Source organism: Motacilla alba, chromosome 3 (genome assembly GCF_015832195.1).
Source record: "Motacilla alba alba isolate MOTALB_02 chromosome 3, Motacilla_alba_V1.0_pri, whole genome shotgun sequence".
Lineage (NCBI taxonomy): Eukaryota > Metazoa > Chordata > Aves > Passeriformes > Motacillidae > Motacilla > Motacilla alba.
The window spans coordinates 70,848,851-70,870,501 of NC_052018.1; the positions used below are offsets into that span (position 1 = coordinate 70,848,851).

Below are 21,651 nucleotides of genomic sequence, written 5' to 3' on the forward strand. Positions count from 1 at the left end.
AATTTGTGGCTTTCAGGAGACAGAATGTTCATCAGACACTCAACTGTGACATAGCTAGTAATCAAAGAATTGGATCTTCATCACTGATTTCAGATTGTTCTACTTCTCTAAACTTTCAGTTGCATCTTATTACAAAACAAGATTAATTTAGTAAGTGCACTAGGAGTTGTTCTGTCTGTAATCAGTCTAACAATCTTTGACTGGAAATGCATGTAAATAGGGAAAACTGTACCCTACTAAGATGATATAGTACACTGAATGAGCTTGCCTTGAAAGAAAAAAATTAATATTTTTGTAGCAAATCACAGGCACTGACAGTAAACATGGCCTTACTCGGAGTTAATTACTTTTGTTGTCTTTTGTGAATTTTCCTTGTTTGTGAGAACAGGATATCCTCTTGCCATGATCCACTTATTTTCATAGTTTTTTGCTGTTTGTCTGTCAGCTTCACTGCTGTGTTGCTCCGCCACCCTCTATTACTGTCCTTTCATTTCTTCCTGTGCCTTCCTTTTAATCTTATCATTCCCTTATGTGTCTTTCTTTATAGTCAGGTGCTGATTCCTGATTCTTGTATACAGCAAAATCTTTCAATTTTAACTCCATGATTTTCCCTAGCAACAAGCTCTCCTTTCCACAGTGTTGTAGTAAGCTCTCATCATTGTCTCTTTAAAAGGTTCAATATTTAGCAGAAGCACTATGTTGTTATTCATGGCTTTCTTGGGATCAAAATAATGTGGCAGTTTTCCAAGTTCAAGCAGTTTGCCTATCTGAAGACCCACCACATTATTTTTCAGGTGATGAGATCTATCAGTGTTTGCACAGCATGTACACTGTCTTAATGAAATGTGATAAGTGCACCCAAATTACTAGAATTTAGCCAGCCTTAATGTGCAAAACAGATTTTATAACAACTGTTTATTGGTTTTTTTTCCTCTTACTGTTTAGTTCCAAAATACATAATGAAGTCTAGTCTCTTCAGGGTTTGGCTCACTGCATACCCAAGTAAGGGGAAGTTAGAGACTACAGTAAATTTCCTGTTAGGTTATGTTAGGAATGAAGCCCCCCATTCAATAGTTATTTTTTACTAGCATATTATGTATGTACTGGCTGAGGTTGTTGCATCCTTTCCCCATGTCCCTTGTGTGGTTATGACTGGGCAAGGTACTCAGTCCCTCCTAAGCCACGACGGTGACCTTCAGTGAGCAAGCACTAAACATTGCTTGTGTTCCAAATACCTGTGAGCCAAAAATAGGCCGCACCAGAACTGTTTGTTGCTTCTTCCAGGATATAACTACGCCCTGCTTGGTCCCTGATCAGGACATCCCTCTAGTTTTAGAACCAGCAGGAGATCCAAAGAGCAAGGTAATTTTTATTTTGGCTGCAACATAGGCTGGGAACTTTCAAGTCAGCTGCTCCTTCCCTAGGACGGAGAAGACAACCAGCCCTGGTATGGCCAGTTCCTTTTCCTTTGCTGGCCTGTTCTTCAAAGCAGTTCAAGGCTTTCCCCTTTAAACTTTACCTTTGCAATGTCCCTTTCCAAATCATTCCCTTGGAAGTTTCCCACTTACACATTTGCAGTCTGCTTGTGTTCACGTGGTCAGACCCGATTAATCCAAATCTGTTCAAATAATCAGTTTTCACCTGGTTTTATGAAAACTTAAAAATGAAACAGATATGCAATAATGAAATAAGCTTGTTGCATTTAACTACTGTTAAAATAGTTGGGTAATAAGACCTGTGGTTATACCAAACTCAGTTGATCAGAGCTGTTGAAGGAACTTTTGCCATTCGTTTCTGGTTTTGGTGCTGGCTAAGAAATCAAATTGAAAATAAAACTTTTGAAACCACTTATTTTAGAAACGTACTAAAATAAGTTTGGAGATTTTCTTATTTGACTCTTAACACTTCATAATTTAATTGAATGAAGAGTATATTTCATTGATATTTCAACAAGAATTCCTTGTTGTTTTGCAGTTTGACAAAGCAATTAGTCCTGCTGAAGCAGGTAGATTTTTAAGGCTGAGCACAAGCTGGTAATATGCTAAGTTATAAGACAGTTTTTTGCTTCAGAGATGCATATCTGAAAATTAAGAATTGAGTTACTAAAATCTGAGAATAAATATAGCTATAATGTAGTGTAAATAATTTTAATCTAATGGATCTGCTTTTCTAACATATTTTCCTGACTGGACTCCCCTTTGTGTGTCTTTAATTCTTACATAACACTTCACTGATTTTGTTTTGGCTGCCTATCATACTTAATTAGGTTTATTTTCAAATTCTAACATGATAATGATGCCTCCTTATTGCAAATAATTCTCTGTAATCTCTGCACCCAGTTGAGAGTTCCTGTCAACATCAATGCTCAACACTGGCATGAGATTCTGTAGAGTATGTTAGAAAGGCAGATTAAAAAAAAAAAATTACAACATCCAAAAACCTCCAAACCTGAGCAGACCTCAAAATGGGAGAGGAAGGGGAAACTGAGAACCTGAAAAGACCACCCAAACAACCTAGGAAGTAAAAGTTGGGAGAAAAATCCAGGCTATAGAATGGAAAGTAGAAAAGGGTTTCTTATAGATTATTTTGCTGAGTTCCAGTTTCCTTCAATTCCTTTTTCATTTTCAGTATGCTATCCTTATCTCCCGTTTCCCAGAGAGGTATGTGTTCCCTCCTTCTTCTCCATTCAATACTTTATTCTTTTCCTGTTCCTTTATCCTATCCAGAGCACTTCTTTCCATGTTCCAGATCACCCCAATTTAATTCTCCCCACTTTAGAAGTTCTTTGCATTATGATCCTCTGTGCACAGCCACAACTGTGCTTTGCCTTTTGCATTGTGTTGAAGTTGACTGACCACTTATGCATGACAACTTTTTATAAGTGTTACACTGGTTTTATTTTAAACTGAAGAAGTCACTAAGATCTCTACAGTCTTGGTAAGGTTCTTAAAAATAATGACCTGTCTTCCTATTTCTTTTTTGTGCCTTGTAGAGGTTTCCACTCTTGAAAAATATCCTGGGGTAGGATAAGGGAGCTGCCATACTTTTTAAAAGTCTTAGCTAGAAAAATTTCAAACATTTTTAAAACTTACCTTCAATTAAGTGAATGCTGTTCTTGCTTATGTTGTGTATGATGGCAAGCAGAACCTCCTAAAGGGGTCTACAAAAGCAGAAAATATTCTTGAAAGCAGTGATTATCTTGAAAAATAAATTTATCTTTAAAGAGGATTGCATTTTCATTTTTATAATTTACTCAATTGAAATGCATAGGCATGAATCAATGTAGCAAGAATGAGTAATTGGGCACTTAGTAGTACAACAAGGGCAGAAATTAATCACCTTTTACCTAATAATGGAAGGTTACTTACAAATTTAACTGAGTTGTAAATTCCAACCTGTGTGATAGTAATAACTTCTAAACATTAACTTGTGCTGCCCTACTATGATCTAATTGTGTGGCTCACTAGTTGAGCAAATTAAAGTTTATCTGACACACTTAATTCTGTGATCAGTTCCTCAAAGTGTACTTCTGTATGCAACAGTCTGTGCATCTTAAATGGCTCAAATAACCAGTTATTTTCATTCTTAAAAACCTGAGAACTTGACTGAGCCACGCAACTTACCAAATACTGTTTTCTGTTCCTATGTCTGTTTTCAAGTTTCATAAGAAGTCTTATTTCTTTATCTGTATTTGGGATTTTGATAATGTTTAAAATAATATAGATGTACTTAGTGCTTTAAAATTGTAGCTTTGGCCCTTCTGATTACCTTCAGAATATCACCCTTTATGTTATTTTAAGGGTTATAATGAAGCAGACTTATGGGTTCTAGGCTTTAGCGTGTGCAACTTTGCTTTTTGTTGTTGGTAGCTGAAATACTAACTTTTTAGTGGAACTGGAAAAGTGCAACAAAATACTCTTATTAGAAAGATTCTTTTCCGTGAAATCACCTTCATAGAGAAATTTTTACTTGCTCTGTCATTAAGTTTCCAAGTAAATTTATTCTTAAATCCTTTTTGGTTACACACGAGCTAAGGTACAGCTGTAAGCGTCTTTATGCTATTAGTTGACAATGCAAGACCTTTGGCAGATTTTGGGTAAATATTTTAAATATAGTGTTTAGTAGATTGCTTTTTTTGTCTGTTAATATACAAAATTTGAAAGTTACAATATTCTTCCATGAAAAAAGTGAGCGTTGTTTTACTGTGTTATTTTGTTAGGTTTTTTGAAGAGAAAAAGTAGTCCCTTATTGCTGGATATGTTTTGTAATTTTTACTAAATTTTAGCCTATAACAATGATTTAGTACTTTAAATGAGTCCTTAAATACATTTTGATTATAAAAGCTACCTATCACAAGAACAAATTTTTAATATAAGAGTTCCTAGTAGCTGTTGTTTCTCCATGAATCTTGGTTCTGTTCCTCAAGTATGCAGTTGTTAACATTTCTGATGGATGTTCATGATATTATTTTTTTCTAAATTAAGATCATAATATTAAGGACAATATGTAACAGTGTTGTGACATGGAAAAGGAAGATTTATTGAGACAGAGAAGAAATATTATATTTTTAATATAGAGACAAATATTACTCTGTAAAGAGGGAATGTATGTACAGTTCTCTGGATAGTGAGAAATGTCAAGTGATGCAACACTTTTTTATTACTGAAGTGATGCATTAGTAAGAGTAAGAGAAATACATTTTTCTCATAGAATAAAATATAAATGAGCAGAAACTATGGAGAACTATTGTGGGGATGTGAGAAAATTCACTAGTATTTTTGTGAACTTAGCCTAATTTCCTTTCCCTATATTTTTGCAGTTCTGATATCCTTACATGTTGGTCTCCATGATGCAATAAAAGTTATTTCTGAAAAATTATGTTTTATTTGTATTGGTTTGGCTTGTTTGGTGTTTTTGGTTTTTTTTTCTAAGATGATGAATTTATGATTTTTTTTTTTAGTAACTAATTTTTCAATGCATGTTTTTTGTCTAGCTGCTAAGGAAAAGACATATAGGAAATGACATAGTTACAATTGTCTTCCAAGAGCCAGGAGCACTTCCTTTTACTCCAAAAAATATTCGTTCCCACTTTCAACATGTATTTGTCATTGTCAAAGTGCATAATCCTTGCACTGAAAATGTGTGTTATAGGTGAGTAGAGCCTTATAACTGTATGTTTGTTACAAAGACTGCAATGCAACTCTGTTTTCTAGATGTTTTGTATTTCTTATAGATATTATGTGCTCAGTTCTAAAATTTCTGCTTCACTTCCTGTGAATTTGAAACCCCAGTGTCTCCCTTTTACAAATCTAGAGTTACGGAGCACAGTTTGTAGACTTGAAGGGGTGTCTGTAGAACTCCATGTTGCTGATTTATGGCCACAAAATGGGGGTGTAACAAATTAGTGAAAACAAGATTTGCAGACACACCAATAGAAATTAATTTAGAATTTGTATTGCATGTTCCCTTTTTTTTAAAGAAAGTGATTTAAAGTATTTCAGAAGGTCCTTTAACCTGTATGAATCCCTGGGTATGACAATATGACACCAGGATGAGTCATAGCCTTTAGGCACATAAACGAAGACTTCGGGAGACTGGAAAAAAATCATAAATTTCAGATTATTTTAACTCTCACATTAAAGTCACTGCATCATGAATTTTAGCAAGATAACCAAGGTGGAAACACATTTGTGAATTGATTGGTAATTGTGCAAGTAGTGATAAAGACATGAAGTATAATTACAGAGGTATATTTATAAATGTTATTTATTCATTGTTTAGAATGAAATTAAAATACATCATGAGGATGGGTCATATTATTGTCTTTTAGCGGTCTACTAGAACTTAAACTATCTTTTAGGACTTGATTGCATTTCAGTAACTGTTTTGTGTTGATTAATACATGACATTCCCTAAATCATGTTTTTCTTACTATTAAGCTCTGTCATCCCAAATTTGACTGTATTTCAGTCAAACAAATAGTAGTTATACTTACTGCGTACCATAGTTTGAAATTATTTTTCAGTTGAAATATATTCTGTATGTGTCAATCAATTAGAGGTACAATTGTATCAATTAGGAAATATTCCTATTTTTCTTACATTTGGCTGTAACTGTCTTGATCAAGAATTGTGTTTTCCAATTTTATGAGCATAGAATAGGCAGCTTAAACTGGTGGAGAATGCTCCATTATAGTCACATTTGGCACTAATATTTTTTCATTGAATTCACACTTCATTGTAGAAGAAGATTTGAGGATAAAAATTAATTTCTCTTTCTATTTTTACATTTCTTAGTTTTAAGGTGATGCAACTGAGTGACAGCTGAAAATTATAGATTTGCATAAAAATAATTTTAAAAATACTTCTCTCATTTATTTTTCACAATTAATTTTAATATTCATTACATTAAGGAAAGGAGACATTGACACCCTAAGAAGTTATCTTTGATATTTTTTGTTTTAGCAAGATACCTCCACAATGTCCTTTATATATTTAAAAGAAGAAAGCCATTCTAAAACAGACAATCAGTTTTCTTTGATGTGTCTGAAATGTCTGCAAATTGGCATGTCAAAGCTGTACTTAATTGTGTAAATGGATTGCAGAGATCACAGTTCTGCTTATCATCTGATTTTTTTCTTTTAGGGAATTAATCATTCTGTTGGTTGTTTTTTTTTTCTTTTTCTATTTCCAGTGTTGGTGTTTCACGATCAAAAGATGTTCCCTCATTTGGTCCACCCATTCCCAAAGGAGTAACTTTCCCCAAGTCTGCAGTCTTTAGGGACTTCCTTTTAGCCAAAGTTATTAATGCTGAAAATGCAGCACATAAGTCAGAAAAATTTCGAGCCATGGCCACAAGGACACGCCAAGAATACTTGAAAGATCTGGCAGAAAACTTTGTTACCACAGCTACAGTGGATACTTCAGCCAAGTTCAGCTTTATTACTTTAGGGGCAAAAAAGAAGGAAAAAGTGAAACCAAGGAAAGATGCACATCTATTCAGTGTTGGAGCAATTATGTGGAATGTGATTGCCCGAGATTTTGGCCAGTCTGCTGACATTGAATGTCTCCTCGGAATCTCCAATGAGTTTATCATGTTGATTGAAAAGGAATCAAAAAATGTTGTGTTTAACTGCTCCTGCAGAGATGTTATTGGATGGACATCTGGATTAATGAGCATCAAAATATTTTATGAAAGAGGAGAATGTATTCTTCTGTCTGCAGCAGATAATTGTACTGAAGACATCAGAGAAATTGTTCAAAGACTTGAAGTAAGTACAGTTTCTAAACTGGAATTCCAGGTTTTTTATGAACAATTATTTGTCTACATCTCCTCTGAGATATAATTAAAAACATTCTGTGTTTATAGTTCAGGAGTGATTTTGGTCTTCAGAGAGCATTACAAATCATAATCTTCACAACAGCATGTGAGATAAATGTTATCAACCTGTTTTTCAGGGGTAAGGTTTCAGATACCATTAATCTGACTACTTGCCCGAGGCCATGGATGGTTCCATGAAATCAGGACTAAAAAGCTTTGCCTGTTTTGAAAAGCTGCACCTCTTCCTGTAGCCTGTTCTCAGATCACACCCTTGTAGGTAGAAGTATCATAAATCAAAAAATTTATGAAATCTTAATATGAAAAATATACTTTTCATAGTAATCTGTGAGAACATTAGCAGAAAATTTTATGTAAGTGGTTGTGCGGATTTGTTCCTCTGTACTGAGAAAGTGCAGGAAGTAAAGGAAACTACATCAACTAATGCCACTTTTGACAGCTGGCTGGATAAAGTTTTTCAGATGCTTGATGGCCATGTCAGGTCCTGTAACTATTTCAGTCAGTCCAAATGAAATGACAATAACTCCAAGGTAAGCGTGCTGATGCATCTAGCAGTTGCACTTCACTGTTTGATCTTAATTTAAGTGATTTAGATGGTCTTAGGGGTTTCTTCTGTTGGAAGGCTTGGCACTGAAAAGAAATCTGTCTGCTTACGGTTTTCACACTGGAACAGTTGGATTGCAGCTGATGATTTAGTGCCTCTCCAGTACTGCAGTCTCATTTAGCATTGCTCAATATCATGCTCTAAAAAATAACTTTCTTCCAAAGTACAATTGCTATTTCACTCTTCTTGCCACTGTTATATTATCCTTTTCAATTGAGGTCTTCAGTTTCACTTTCCTTAGACAGGTATTTCCCTCCTAGAAAATAGTGCTCCCACTAGGTCTTGTTAGCTGAGCAATATAAATTTCTTAACACAAATGAAAAACAAGATTTAAAGTTCTAGTGAAAACTTCTGCTGTCATCAGTGACAATTTTTTTGCTGTTTTTCACTTACTCGGTTTTGCAAAACCTGGAAATAACCCATGGTTCTGAAGATGGATCTTTAAGATTTGGTAATTAAAACCACAAAATGAAATGCTTGTCTATGTTTTCTACTTCCTCTTTGTTATGGCCAGATATGGGGTTAAATAATGACAAATTGGTTTTAAGCCTCAAATTTAGCATCAGTTATTACTAAGTTTACCTGAATATTAACTTCAAGTATCTATTCCAAGGACCTCTGCCTGCCTTTTCTTTCCCTGCTACCTATCCAACTATCCAACTTTCATACTAATTAAAAGAGTTAACTATCATTACTTGTTTTAAAACCTTTTTTGTCCATGTTTCTTGCCTCATCTTCTTCTCATTTTCCCCTGCTTCTTCCTCTCTTCTAAAAGCTATATAATGATATTAATTCCTGGTTCTTTTATAACATTGAATGCTTTCTACAGTCCTTAAATACATTTAGTATAGAACCATTAGAACCACTAAAAAGTATTTAAAACTCTGATGCCACACTTCATGTGCAAACTTTAAAAATCTTTCAAGTGACTCAGAACACAGCTGAGGTCAACAGCCATATGTGCCAGCAGATGCTAAACATGAAAGCTCAAATTGTGATGTAATATCAATCTTAAGTGACCAGATTAACCCTTTTCAGTCATGATTTAAAGCATTTCTTAGAACTAGTGAGTAGAACATTACAATTGCTAAATGAGATTGCCAAAGAAATAACTAGACTTTATTGCCTGGATTTAAATCATGCAGGTAAAAAGGACACCTATCTGAATATACAGATTAAGAAAAGGTATAAAAAGCTGGCTGAGACCATGATTTTAGTTTGAACTCAAACAATCAGTCTAGGACTAAAAAAAGAGCTGTGACATGTCAGTCTAGACAAATTTGTATTTGTGGGGAAGAGTATCTAGTTATACAGAGTAGAAAGAGCAGCAAGCTATAGATTGACTTGGAGGGTTGTGTTGGAAGGCAGGAAAAGCAGTGATTTTGAGCTTTAGGATAACAGAGAATGGCAGGGTGATAAAAGATTAAATGGAAACACTGAATGGATCCTGAGATAAGAATCTGAGTTGACAAAATTTCCTTAGTATCCTGTATATTAAAGACAACCCTCTTCATCTTCATGGCACTTACAGGATCTCTGTCTTTTAACTTTATCTGTTTTAAGAGCTTTCAGAGAAGCCAGTTCTTAGATCATTTGTGGCCTCAAGATCAGTGAAGTTGGAACCGAGTCAGCAGAATGTTGTGTTTTGAAGTGGAGCAGCACTATGTTTAATGTGACAATACTATGTAATATGCAGTGCTATCTTTTAGGGAATATACACTTGGGGAGACTAGATCTCCTGGAATAGATTTGGAATAGATGAGTCTTTGGTAGGAATCTTTATCTTTCTTATATTTTAACTTTTGAATATTTAACTAACTCGAAAAAGAGATTTTGAGTGCTGTGAGTTGGAGAAGTCCATATACTTTGGCTGATGCATTCATTTTGCAGTAGTCTGTAATTGTGGCATAATGATAAAGAGGTGTCAGCCCCCCCCAAAAAATATTATGTAGCTTAATAAGGATAAAATTCCATCCCTCAGCTGGGCTCCTGACTGTAATAGCATGTTCTTCTTTTCACTGCATGACTAAATGTATATTTTCAAAACTTGTGATGGAAGTATAGCTAACAGAGAGCTGAAAATTTCCTTTTCACTTACCTAGTTCACAAATTATGGAAGTTTTTTTTCCTATTGAAATTTAGTCAGAAGAGAGCTAGGTTAACAGTATGTTAAAGTTTTCAGTATGATATACAGTTCTAATACTATATGCAGAGTTATAAGCACAATAGAAAGTTCTATTTAAAAAGGAAAGTTTCTAAACTACACTAAAACCTCAGAGGTGAAAAATGACAAAGGAAATAGCTACTTTGTTTTTGTTATGAAAACCCAAAACCTGACTGTAAATAAAGCCTCCTGAGTACATTTTAGACATCTCAATAATGACTTTCACATTTTAACTTTGAAACCTACATCTTCAGAAGTAACTGGAAAGATTATGAATCAAAATTTCCAGGCAACAATTCCTAGAATATCTGGTCCTTGAAATGTCTTCAATATTTCACAGTTCACAGAAGCTTATCCCTTAATGAATGAGAGCTAATTGTATTTCTTCACCTCACAGATTAAAAGCATGAACATGCACCAGATAAGCAAAGTTAAAAGAACTTATGGGTTTGTAGCAGTTTGTTCTCATGTGTGCAAGTCTAATCTTTTTCTGCTGAGTGACAGATATCCATGTAGAAATATTCTATAAAGAAAACAGTGCTTTAAAACTTAATAAGGTACCAAATCTCGTGAGGTGTACAGTCCCACTCCCTTCTCATGCACCCCTGAATCAGGTTGGGCCATTCTGCTGTGGCAAGCACACAATAAACTAGTAAGCTAGCCTGCCTGGATTCTGGCTCAAGTAGGCAATGGAGAGTAAGAGTGACTTTTCCAAAATAGCCTCCTGAATTAAACTCAGGCCATATAACAACCTTTGCAGAGATCTATCCTGCACAGCTGACAGTAAACACCAGCCTCCTGTCTATTTCAGTGATGCACACTAAACCCAGCCATAAACAGCATGTGGAACTGATCTAAGTGTAGCATGACCTTGGGAAGACCCCTTGATTTGTATTGTAACATATGCATCTCTAAAAGGCAGGTATTTGCCTTGGTGGAGTGTTTATGGGAGATCTTTGATAATGTTTCATAACGGTTAAGTTTTTGTTCTAATTGAGCTAATGAAGCTAAATACATACTGGTTTTGTGACACTGACAAAAGGCAAGGCTGGGGAAATTCTCAAACTTCCTTGTAATGCAGGCTAGAATTTTGTCCTCTGAGTGTGGTGCAGTATCCAAGCTGTTGCATGATTATGATTTACCTGGCAAAATTGTTGAGAACTTATTTCACAGCATATAGAAATGAACCTGCTAAGCAAAATCTGAATTTGAACGATTTTGGCTGCTCTGTATAATGACAGTTACTTTTCACTGAATATGAGGAAAGTAATTTTTTATTTTTAAGTTTCCCAGTGACATGGAAACTCTCATCCCATTTTAATGATATCCTCATCTGGAGATGATGTTAGTTAGGAATCTGCCTATGAAGCAAAATAATTTAATAATTTCTTCATTGCTATTTTCTCGAGGAAAACAAGCTGCTAGAACTGAGGCACTTCACTCAATTTGGCTCATGTTATATCTTGGGTTTGATACTCTTTAATGCTGAATAGAAAATGCCTGCACACCTGCAGTCAGCCAAAAAAGAATGAAGTAATTGACAGGACAGCATTTTTCTTGCTTTGTGTTTTGAAACTAAACCAGCTGTAAAGTTTTCAGTAAGATATAAATGGCATTGTGTTAACATTGGGCAAGGGTGAAGAACTTGACATGGGTCAGCTGCCTGCCCTGGAGATGGAAGATTTTCAGCATCGTGAAATCTGTCATTAATTTTGTTTTATGCAGAAACCTTCATCCAAACATAATATTAAGATAATTTAATGTTAGTATATTAAAGATAGGTAATATCAAGCCATACACAACTTTATAATGTTTGTGTGTCCTGACAATGGCGTAACAATCCGGTGCTTCCTCAGATAGTGACCAGAGGATGCGAAACCACAGAAATGACCCTGCGGAGAAATGGGCTGGGCCAGCTCGGATTCCACGTGAACTTTGAAGGGATAGTGGCAGACGTGGAGCCCTTTGGATTTGCATGGAAAGCAGGCCTACGGCAGGGGAGCCGCCTGGTCGAGATCTGTAAAGTGGCTGTGGCAACGCTGACCCACGAGCAAATGATCGACCTCTTGCGCACGTCGGTGACAGTAAAAGTGGTCATTATTCAACCACACGAGGATGGAGCGCCCAGAAGGTAAGGAGCAGCAGTTCTCAATGTAACATTTGTATCTGTCTGTATATGTCTGGGTTTTTTTTCCTCTCTCCTGCTTAAAGGATGACTCTTCCATTGAAGGCCTTCAGTAAATGGATATTGTCTGTCATGTTGTGTGATAATATTGTTGAGGCTCTTAAAGCAATCTTTTCCCCAAAACCCATGTTGACTTGTTGTAGAAGATAAAATAAGATCCTATAAGAAATTTGCTTTATATGACTTTAAAAGAGTAGGAAGTAAATTTTAGTGTATCCTGATTGAGCTGTCCTGAAGGCTGATGTTCCTTCTTTTCTTCCACAGAAGAGCTTTATGTTTTAATGCTGAATTTAAAAATGTGGAATCCTTTTCATGAAATTGCACCTTGTCCATCTTTGACATTTGTCCAACTCCTGACTATTGGAAAAATTTGGGTTGTTTTTTTTTTTTCCCTCTTATGTTGAAATTTCATGAAAATAGTGAATTACTGGGTTCTGGACATACATGGTACCAAGTCTTAGAGTTCTACTCACTTTCTACAGATACCTAATTTATTCACATTAAATGGTGAATTACATCAATGAGTTTGTCATTTAAAACAGAGAAATCTTATTGCAACATGAAATACATGCTCATGCCCAGGGAAAGTCTGTAATAACAATCATTACAGTCACTGTACCAGTGTTTTCAGGGATTAAATGCATTTTTCTGTTATCAGTATTCCTTTTTTGGTGACAAAAGGCACGTTTCTCTGTTTTTTAATATCATGAGGCAGAGAAGTAGGAATAAATTGAAACTTTGTAACACTGTGCCTTTATTTCTCACACACCTTGTCTAGTCAGTGTTAATTTGGCTCATTTTAAATGAGAACTGTACCAGAGTAAATTTAATTACTTGTCTTCTTTTAGCAGGCCAACTTTAAATCTCTTGTTGATTTTTAATTCAACAGAAAAAACATTAGATGTGTTGCTTTTGGCAAGAGAGCAAGCAATAAAATTTTACGTAGCGTGCAGCGCTGTGAAGTCGATGCCAGCCGTATACGAATGCTGTTTAATTGGTGGCAATTCTCCAAGTAGTCATTGGCCTGATGTATGACACACAAGGGCTGTCCCCTGCCTCAACCTGCATCGTGATGCCTCCCTTTCTGAACAAAATGCCTGTGAATGTAGAATACCACCATTTTGCTTAGTTAGGTAGAAATTTGCAATTAAGCCTCTCTTTGCTTAGCTTTGCTATTCTCACCATCTGCTTCTGGGTATGAATTTTCACTGACTTGTTTGGTATACATTTCCAAGCTGTTTACAGAATATGAGCCTAATGAGCTGATCCTTTTCTATTGAAGGTAAAAACCTGTATTTTATAGGCCCTGATAGAAAAATACATACTGTATGAACTGTTTATATTGTCTTTGATATAAATCTTCTTCTAGAGATAAAATGTTTAAATCCCAGATCAGTGTGGTACATAGCACCCAAGTGTATGTGTAGGAGGAATTTGAACTGAGTGTTACCACACTGAGAAAAATCTGCAAAAGCTGCTCCTCTTAAAAATTTTTAGCATCTTTAAAATTGTGATGAATTACTAAGAAAAATGAGGTTTTTAACACTATGTGTCTATTTTAAAATTAAAAAAAAAAAAGTTTAAGTTTTTTTTTAGCTTGACCTTTCTAATATATATATATATATATATATATATATATATATATATATATATATAATCTCTTTCTGTCAAGTATCAATTTCTCTCAAATATCAATTTCCCATGAAAAACTGTTCATTTTCACTTGTATATCTCCAAAAATATGTCCAGTCTCTGGAGGATTTTGAGCTTACCTTTTTGCAATCTTTATAATCTAAACAGAGCTGACTGAAAGCAGTTACAGATATTGCATGACAGGTCTGAGAATTTCAGTTGACAAATATGATCTTTGACTTTGTAAAATATATTAATGAACGAGGGAAAAGAGCAGAGGGCAGAAAGGGATAAATGATCAGAATTTTTGGGAAAAAAGACAGCCTATTACTGCTTCTTACTAGTTAAAATTTGTGCAAATCCATCTCCCTGTCTCGGGCTCAATTGCTTCTCTTAGCCTTCTGCAGCTTCTTGTCACAGAAACAGAGAATAGCTGAGATTGGAAAGGACCTTTGCAAGTTGTTGAGTTCAACCCCATTGCTCAAAGCAAGGTCAGCCAGAGCAGATTGCTCATGGACAGGCTCACTGGGTTTTGTATATATCCAAGGAAGGAGATTCAAAAATTCAGTATTTCAATTTTGGTACGCAGTCATCCTTTTAGTAAGAAAGTTTTTGTGTCCTTTAATGGAATTCCCTGTACTTCAGTTTTGCATCCTGCCTCCTGTGTTTTCACTGGATACAATTCTTAGTTTGTCGTCTTTTTTCCCTAATCACCCCATTAGATATTTTGTACACAGTCATAAAATCCTTCCTGAGCCTCCTCTTTCCCTGGCTGAATGATACCAGCACTCTCAGTCTCTCCTTGTGTTTCAGATGCTCTTATTCCTTAATTGTCTTTGATCCTTTGCTGGACCTGCTCCATATGTTATGTCCCTTTTGTATTCTGGTATCAGGTTTACTCAGAAATTAACAGGCAGTAGATTTGGATGTAAAGCAGGAGTATCTGGAGAACTAAAATCCATTTCACCTTTGCTTGACAAGAAATGTCCCTGTCCTTGGAGAGTCCATGCATGGATAGAATCAAGCCTCTATGAATGATTGCGAATACATACCTGTGATGAACATTTAAGGCAGGTGTGACAGCTTGTCAGGAGGGAACTTTTTTGTATGAAGTAGCTGAAGTAATTACCAAATAGCACTCAAACCAGACATACAGATATTTTTGTCATATTTGGGGATCCATCCATCCTTGACCCACACATTAGAAGTGTCTAGGAGAATGGTGGTTAAAAAGCAGGAGAAGGCTTTACGTCTATGTTCCAGTACTTACTGCTTTTGCTCACAGCTGGGTTTAGAGGTTTTCTGCTAGGAAATGATGCATCAGATTATCTGACATATGTAGGAAAGTACATTTGGAGGCTGAAGTCCCTTGAAAGTTTGACTTATCCTACAAAGTATATGATCTTCTGGCAGTTGGGTAGGCTTTTCTTCTCTGTATTTCAGCCTGCTTTCTCAGAGTACATACTGGTAGTTCATTCTTTTGTTTTTTGTTTTTTTTTTTTTTTTGGGGGGGGGGGTTGGTTGTTTTGGTTTTTTTTTACTGAAATGCCATAATCCAGGGTTTCAAGTTCAGCCACTAAGATTTTGTCCACAGTGCATAGATATAAAAATACATTCATCTTTGTTTTTAAAAGGATTAGTTGAATTAAAAATTTATATACATTTTCAAGAATATAAATATAATTTAGGCAAAATTAAGCAAATTTAAGCAAAAAAAAAATCCAGAATTTCTTGAAAAAGTCCAAATGTATAATTTTATTAATGTCTGTCTTTCATTTTCTGAGCTAATCAGGTGATTTCCACTTCTTGAAAGACTTGTTTCTGCTTAGCTTTGCCTGCTGGGTTTTATTAATACAAAGCAATGAGGAATTTCTCTTTGGATTGCTTACTAGCCCTCGTTCCTTGCTGGGATCAAATTCTGAAGTGAGTTTACACAGATTGAACATGAGTGCCATGGAGTGTCTTGGGATCTGTATCCTTCAAATGAAAATGATTTCAAGTGTGCAGGGGTGTTTCCAAAGCAGTCCCTTGAAAAAACATCAGCCCAAGTAGAGATCTTGAATCAAGTTCTTGACTTGATTTTTTTTGTCTGTTAGCTTACCCACAAATAATCTTCAATCCATCATTTTAAAAGAAAACCAACAAGATGTAATTGGCGCACCCACTGAGAAGAAACTATTAGCAATAAACTATTAACAAGGAATTTTTTTTTGCAAACTGTCTTGTATTAATTTATTTCAGCATGAAAATAAACTATTTGAATGTTGAAGGTGCTTACAAAGGAATGTTACAGAGTGATTAGGAAATTGCAGAGGAAAATTCTGCTCAATAAATATCTTCCATTACTTAATGTAGATCATTCTACTGAAGCCTTGACAGTAGTATATGCAAAAGCAATCATGGAATAAGGCCTTTCATTTACTATCCTGTAAAATTAATGAACTTGAGACAAAGCTCCTGCTGTTTTCCGTTTGCTGCAGCAATTATAATAATCATGCACAAATTAATGCAGAAATCAAAATTATTTGTATGGCATCCGGATGATATTTTGATATTTCGATAGAAAGAAGAAATTGCTATGTAAAACATAAATTCTTTAAATGACAAAGTGGTACTAGAACAAATATGTTGGTCATTGTTTTCAGATCTGAATAAATATTCTTGTGTCATATTTCTTTCTATGCTAGGTCTGTCCCTTCAGAATTGTTGATTTGGGATCATGTGCATTTGAACAGGAGAATAATGATGTTCATTCTGATTTGCTTTCGCTGGTGGTGTTATGGTAGCGTTCAAGGACAGTATATCCTTAGTCAGCCAAGTCCAATCAAGGAATTCAAGCACTTGTAAATCTATTTTAAACCGTCTATTTTGCTAGATTCTTTTCTACTGTATTTTACCTATGTGTTTGTCTTAGTTCAACTACCATTTTATATAAAAAAAGAAACTACTTGAGAGCTGATTAAGAAACAATTTCTAGGAAATTTAGAACGTAAACAAAACTTTAAGCAAAATTTCCAGGGCTGGCTATAAACAGAAGCTGGAGAGCTGTAGGAGCAGTAGTTTCCACTGTTGGTCTGAACAAGTGAGAGCACCTTTTTCTGCTGTTGTAGGTAGTTCTGAAAATGTATACTTTAGTAACTATGACTGAAACTGCCTGTGGGCCATTTTTAAGTACTACTGCAATTCTTCTGAGGTTTTTTTATTCTTTTGAACCTTGCAAACTCCTTCTTACAAATGAAATAGATGTAATAACTTATTTTCCAGTCCTGATGCTTGTTCCCCTTAAATGATTATGATTTTTTTAAAAGAATTGTCTTTCTGGGCCTTTTTAAAAGTAACAGATAACCAAGAGACTATAGAATGTTTGGAAAGTGCTTTTAGGAAAGTGAAGAGGCTACTGTGTGGTGGAATTCAGTTATTGTCACAGGATTGTTTGCCATAAACTGGTGGGGTAGTTCATAGGGCCTTCAGATTCTTAATATTTATTTACTTATTTAATAAATTCAGCCACCTGAGCTAGAAAGAAGACAAGTCTACCATCACCTGAGGCAGGTTGAAGCAGCAAAACCTGAAACTGAATGTTTGGTTGTAAAAGTAAAATTTGGATGTACCAAACCTTTTAATTACCACCCCTGCTACTAATCTAAGAAGGCTGAAAATATCTGAAATGTCTAGATTCTGATGTTCTATAGAAGTAACTGAAAAAACAATCACTAAGAAAATGTAATTATACTATTTGGAAGCTCTACTACCAGCAAAAGTTAATCCTCTCTACCCAACAACAACAACAAAAAGTTAGAAAATGCTTAACTGTATTTCTCTTACAAATAAAGTCTTTGATTTTTTTCTGACTGAGTTATGAATAAAGTTATAGTAGGGATTAATTATAATTGCTGAAGTTAATTATGTGTACAGTTGTTACAGTCAAGCAGAAAAAAAAAATCCCTAAATGCCTGGCAAAGTGCTGTTTGTCTCTAAGAAGAGATGCAAAGAAGAGTTCCAGACTCTTCTATTTCTCTTTTTTCTTTTCTTCTTTCTTCTCTCTACTCATGGAATCTCTCAACTCATGTTAGAATCACAGAATGTTGTGGGTTGGAAAGGACCTTAGAGATCTTTAGTTTCTCTCTTTATTTCTCTTTTTCATGTAACAGTACACATGTAGAGGCTCTTTAGGAGGCCTCTGAATTGCTTGTCAGCTCACCAACACAAAGGTTCTTTTTAAAACTGAATAGTAATAAAGATCAGAAGGACAATGAGTTTATCTTCAGGAAGGAGTGATTGGCAGCATCAGCTCTTTAACTCCATAGAGGGACTTTCAGAGTCATCACTTCCCTTAAACCAAAGTGATAGGGTGGGCAGCAGTCCTGTCTGAGGTTGCTGTAAGCAGTTTCATACATATGTTGTGGTATGAAATTATTTAAATATTAAATTTATTTACTTTTTAACATTTTTGAAGTATGTATGAGACATACTTTTTAACATTTTTTTTGTATTATGTATGGTTTCTGAGATGTCAGAACTTGGAATTATTTTTGACCTTTTATTGACCAAATTATTGACCTTTTGACCAAAATTCTCTTAGACCATTTCAATATTATGCAGTGTCTTGGACTTGTGCTGTGACCGGAACAGGGGATCAGTGGAGTTGAGATATTACCTCCAGGATGTACTTCACAGTGTCAGGGAAGGGAAAATCTATGTATGTCTTCACTAACTACATTCTGAGTCTCATCAAACTAAGCTACTAAATTCTGCTTTTCAGATAAATCTCTATAATTATATGAAATTAATCTGTGTTTTAATATGTGGATTTAATAGATTGCACAGTGAGTCCTCAGGCTTGTTGTGTCACTTTGGGCACTACTGTAGTGTGAAAACAAACATGCACTCTGACAGAAGTGATTGTTTTCAAAAACAAAGTTGGAGTTAGCGGGGCCCAGTTCTTGTACTGCTGGATAAAGGCTCTTTCTAGAGCAGGATTAGATGCTGGGTATTGAAATGGTGATAGATAACTCATCAGTGCAATAAACTGATGCGCACCAATGATTCCTTCTCTATCCCTACATCTCCTTGCAATACATTGAACTGGAAGTTAAATTGTAACCAGGTATTCTGGTTATGCTGATACCCTAACAAATTCTTCATGCTTGAAATCTGCAGATACCTGGGGTCCAAATACTGAAGTTGTACCCAGTAGCTGGTAGTTCTAGGATTTTGCAGAAAATAAGGCTTTTGTGTAGCTATCAAGGTGACAGGGTGCTGATCATGGTGCATGGAAGCTTCTATCTTTTCTGTGGAGATGGATATTTTATTACTTAACTAGACTCCCTGCCTAATGTAAGCCCTTCACAGAGCCTATTACAGAACCTTTATATGGAATCGGAAACTAATACTGAAAGGTTTGGCTAATGTAGTTTAAAAAATTTAATGGAGTGCTTGATAATTCTTTCAGAACATAATGTTCCTCGCAGGAACATTTGAGTATTGCAGATTTTGTAGTGGACTCTTAAATTTTATTATGTTGTCGTGACCTGCTAGCTGTATCATAGAGTCATGCTCTTTTTAATTGCAGAGTAGGTTTTATTAAACAAATTTTTAATAGGATAATATGGCTCTTGAACTAAAGGTATTAGTAGGAGTCTTTGCTTTATGTTGAAGCATTGATTTAGTTAATACCAAACTATGGTGAAGGGCAGGAAGTGCTATAATTTCTGATGTGTGGTTAAGATATGGTCACATTTGCTTGTTAAATGTCGTGAGTCTGTTTTTCAAATGTTATATTGGATGATTGTGAAAGACATTTGATATCCTATTCTTCTTTAACATAAATTTAAGTATCTTTTTAAAACCATAAAATAGAGATATGTCTTTATGTATCCTTTAAAATGAATTTAAAAGAAAGAAATGAAATTTAAATTGAAAAGCTATCATTCAATACCAGTGCCGATGTATATTCTTGCACTGGTGGAATAAGTAACAAAATCATAAGTAAAAGTTAGCTAAAGGTCAAATTACATATTTAAGAGGGAATTGCATTTATTTTTGTGGGTTTTTTTCATGTAAGATAACTTACAGTTTGATCCATGGTGGGGAGTGGAGGTGAGGGACTGCAGGCATGAAGTAATTCCTTCTCTGTCTTCCTGATACAGGAGGCAGCTACAATTACAATTTTAACTATCTCAGTATACTGCAGTATCTGTTCTTTGTGCTTGTGAGACAGTGAAGCATATTTTTTCATATAAATGTTGGAGTGATTGGTTTGATACTTTAAAATTGAGATTTAAAAGCCTTAAGTGACAAAAGAAGCTATCTGAAACCATGGAAATTCTTTTTTGAGCCAGTTAAAACAAACATTCCAGGGCTTTGTTTTGAATTCATAAGCAACACTGTTGAATTTTTATAGTGATTTGAAACAAGGTTGTTTTATAAGCCTTTTCATGCAGGAAAGGTGTCCTTTATTTTTTTTTTTTTAATTTGTAGGAAGAATGTGTTTTCCTGATGCAAACAAAAACAAAATTTTACAAAATTTTCAGTTCTTACTCATCATGGGAAAGCTTATTGTTTACTATTATTATAACATGCTTTTGTTAATTAGTCAGCAAGCTAAGTCAAACTAAACAGTAGTAACCATCCCTTTTGCTTTTAAAGCCATGGCTGTTTTTACAGCATTTAGAGTACTTTATGGGGAGTATCTAATGAAGGATACAACCACAATTATATGTTATAACTTCCTCAACTACCAAGATGAACTGTAAAATTGATATTTTATTAACAAAAGTTGGGCAGGGGGTGGTTTGTTTCTAATGCCTGAAGTCTATAGGAATGAAAAAGGGAGTGAAACAGTGCTAAGCAATTGGCAGAAGGGAGATTGAAATTTTAGCCTACATAGTTCAATTTTTTCATCAAATAATGGAAAACAGTGTATGTTGGGTCATATGAGAAGTTGTGCAGTGCACCAAACTAATATTAACCTCGCTGTGTCATTTCTGCATTCTTTGATCTGTTTCTTTTGTATGTAAAACTTCTTAGTTAAAAAAAAAAAAAGAAAAAGAAAAAAGAAAAAAAGTATCATGGTTGCATTGCTGGAGGCTGTTGTCTCCTACACCTTTATTGCAGGCAGTGAATGAGGATGAAGGGAAGAATTATCTTGGAACATAAATAGTTGAAAATTACACTGGAGAAATATATTCTGTATAGGCTTCAGCAATAGAAGAGTTTGCACAATTCCGTGCAATTTACTTAACTTGACCTTTTTTCATGGTGTTCCTCATTACAAGAGCCCAACATGTGATTCTTGGAAGTGTGAAAAAAGTTTTTAAAACCGATGCATGGACTGAGGCAGTTTGAAGTGGTGTTCTGAATAACTAAGGCATTTCAGGGTGGGGGGAAGGCTAGAGAGATACCCAGTTGAGCCTCTGAAATTATGTGATAGTTTTATAACAGTGATTTCTCTGTAGCACCATTCCATGTCTGTGAGAAGAGATTATTAGAGTGGTTTACCTCCTTAGGGAATGTCAAACCAGGAAATCATGATTGCAAAATTTTGTGATGCCTCCAGCATGTCCAGCTATGATTTGTCAGCAGAGGCTGGACCTGTCGGATTTTATTGGTGCCTCTTACAATGATATTTCTGATAAAAGAATAACACTAAAAAACCAGGAATTCTGAGTTCTGCTTTGGAACATTCTGGTTCTTCAGCTCATCTTCATCAAGGTGTCTTCCACCCTA

At 35.1% G+C, this 21,651-nt stretch overlaps 1 protein-coding gene across 8 annotated transcripts in view; it reads left to right on the plus strand.

Annotated features, from left to right (window-relative positions):
* The window catches only part of SIPA1L2 (signal induced proliferation associated 1 like 2), a 126,782-nt gene that overhangs the window by 72,767 nt on the left and 32,364 nt on the right, over positions 1-21,651 (plus strand). For 6 of the 8 annotated variants that reach the window (XM_038133639.1, XM_038133646.1, XM_038133643.1 and 3 more), the window contains 4 exons: positions 1,285-1,362; positions 4,994-5,151; positions 6,694-7,270; positions 11,963-12,237. In XM_038133639.1, the coding sequence (XP_037989567.1) occupies positions 1,285-1,362; positions 4,994-5,151; positions 6,694-7,270; positions 11,963-12,237 (1,088 nt within the window). The remainder of the gene's footprint in view (positions 1-1,284; positions 1,363-4,993; positions 5,152-6,693; positions 7,271-11,962; positions 12,238-21,651) is intronic. The other 2 variants (XM_038133645.1, XM_038133644.1) reach the window with 1 other exon arrangement.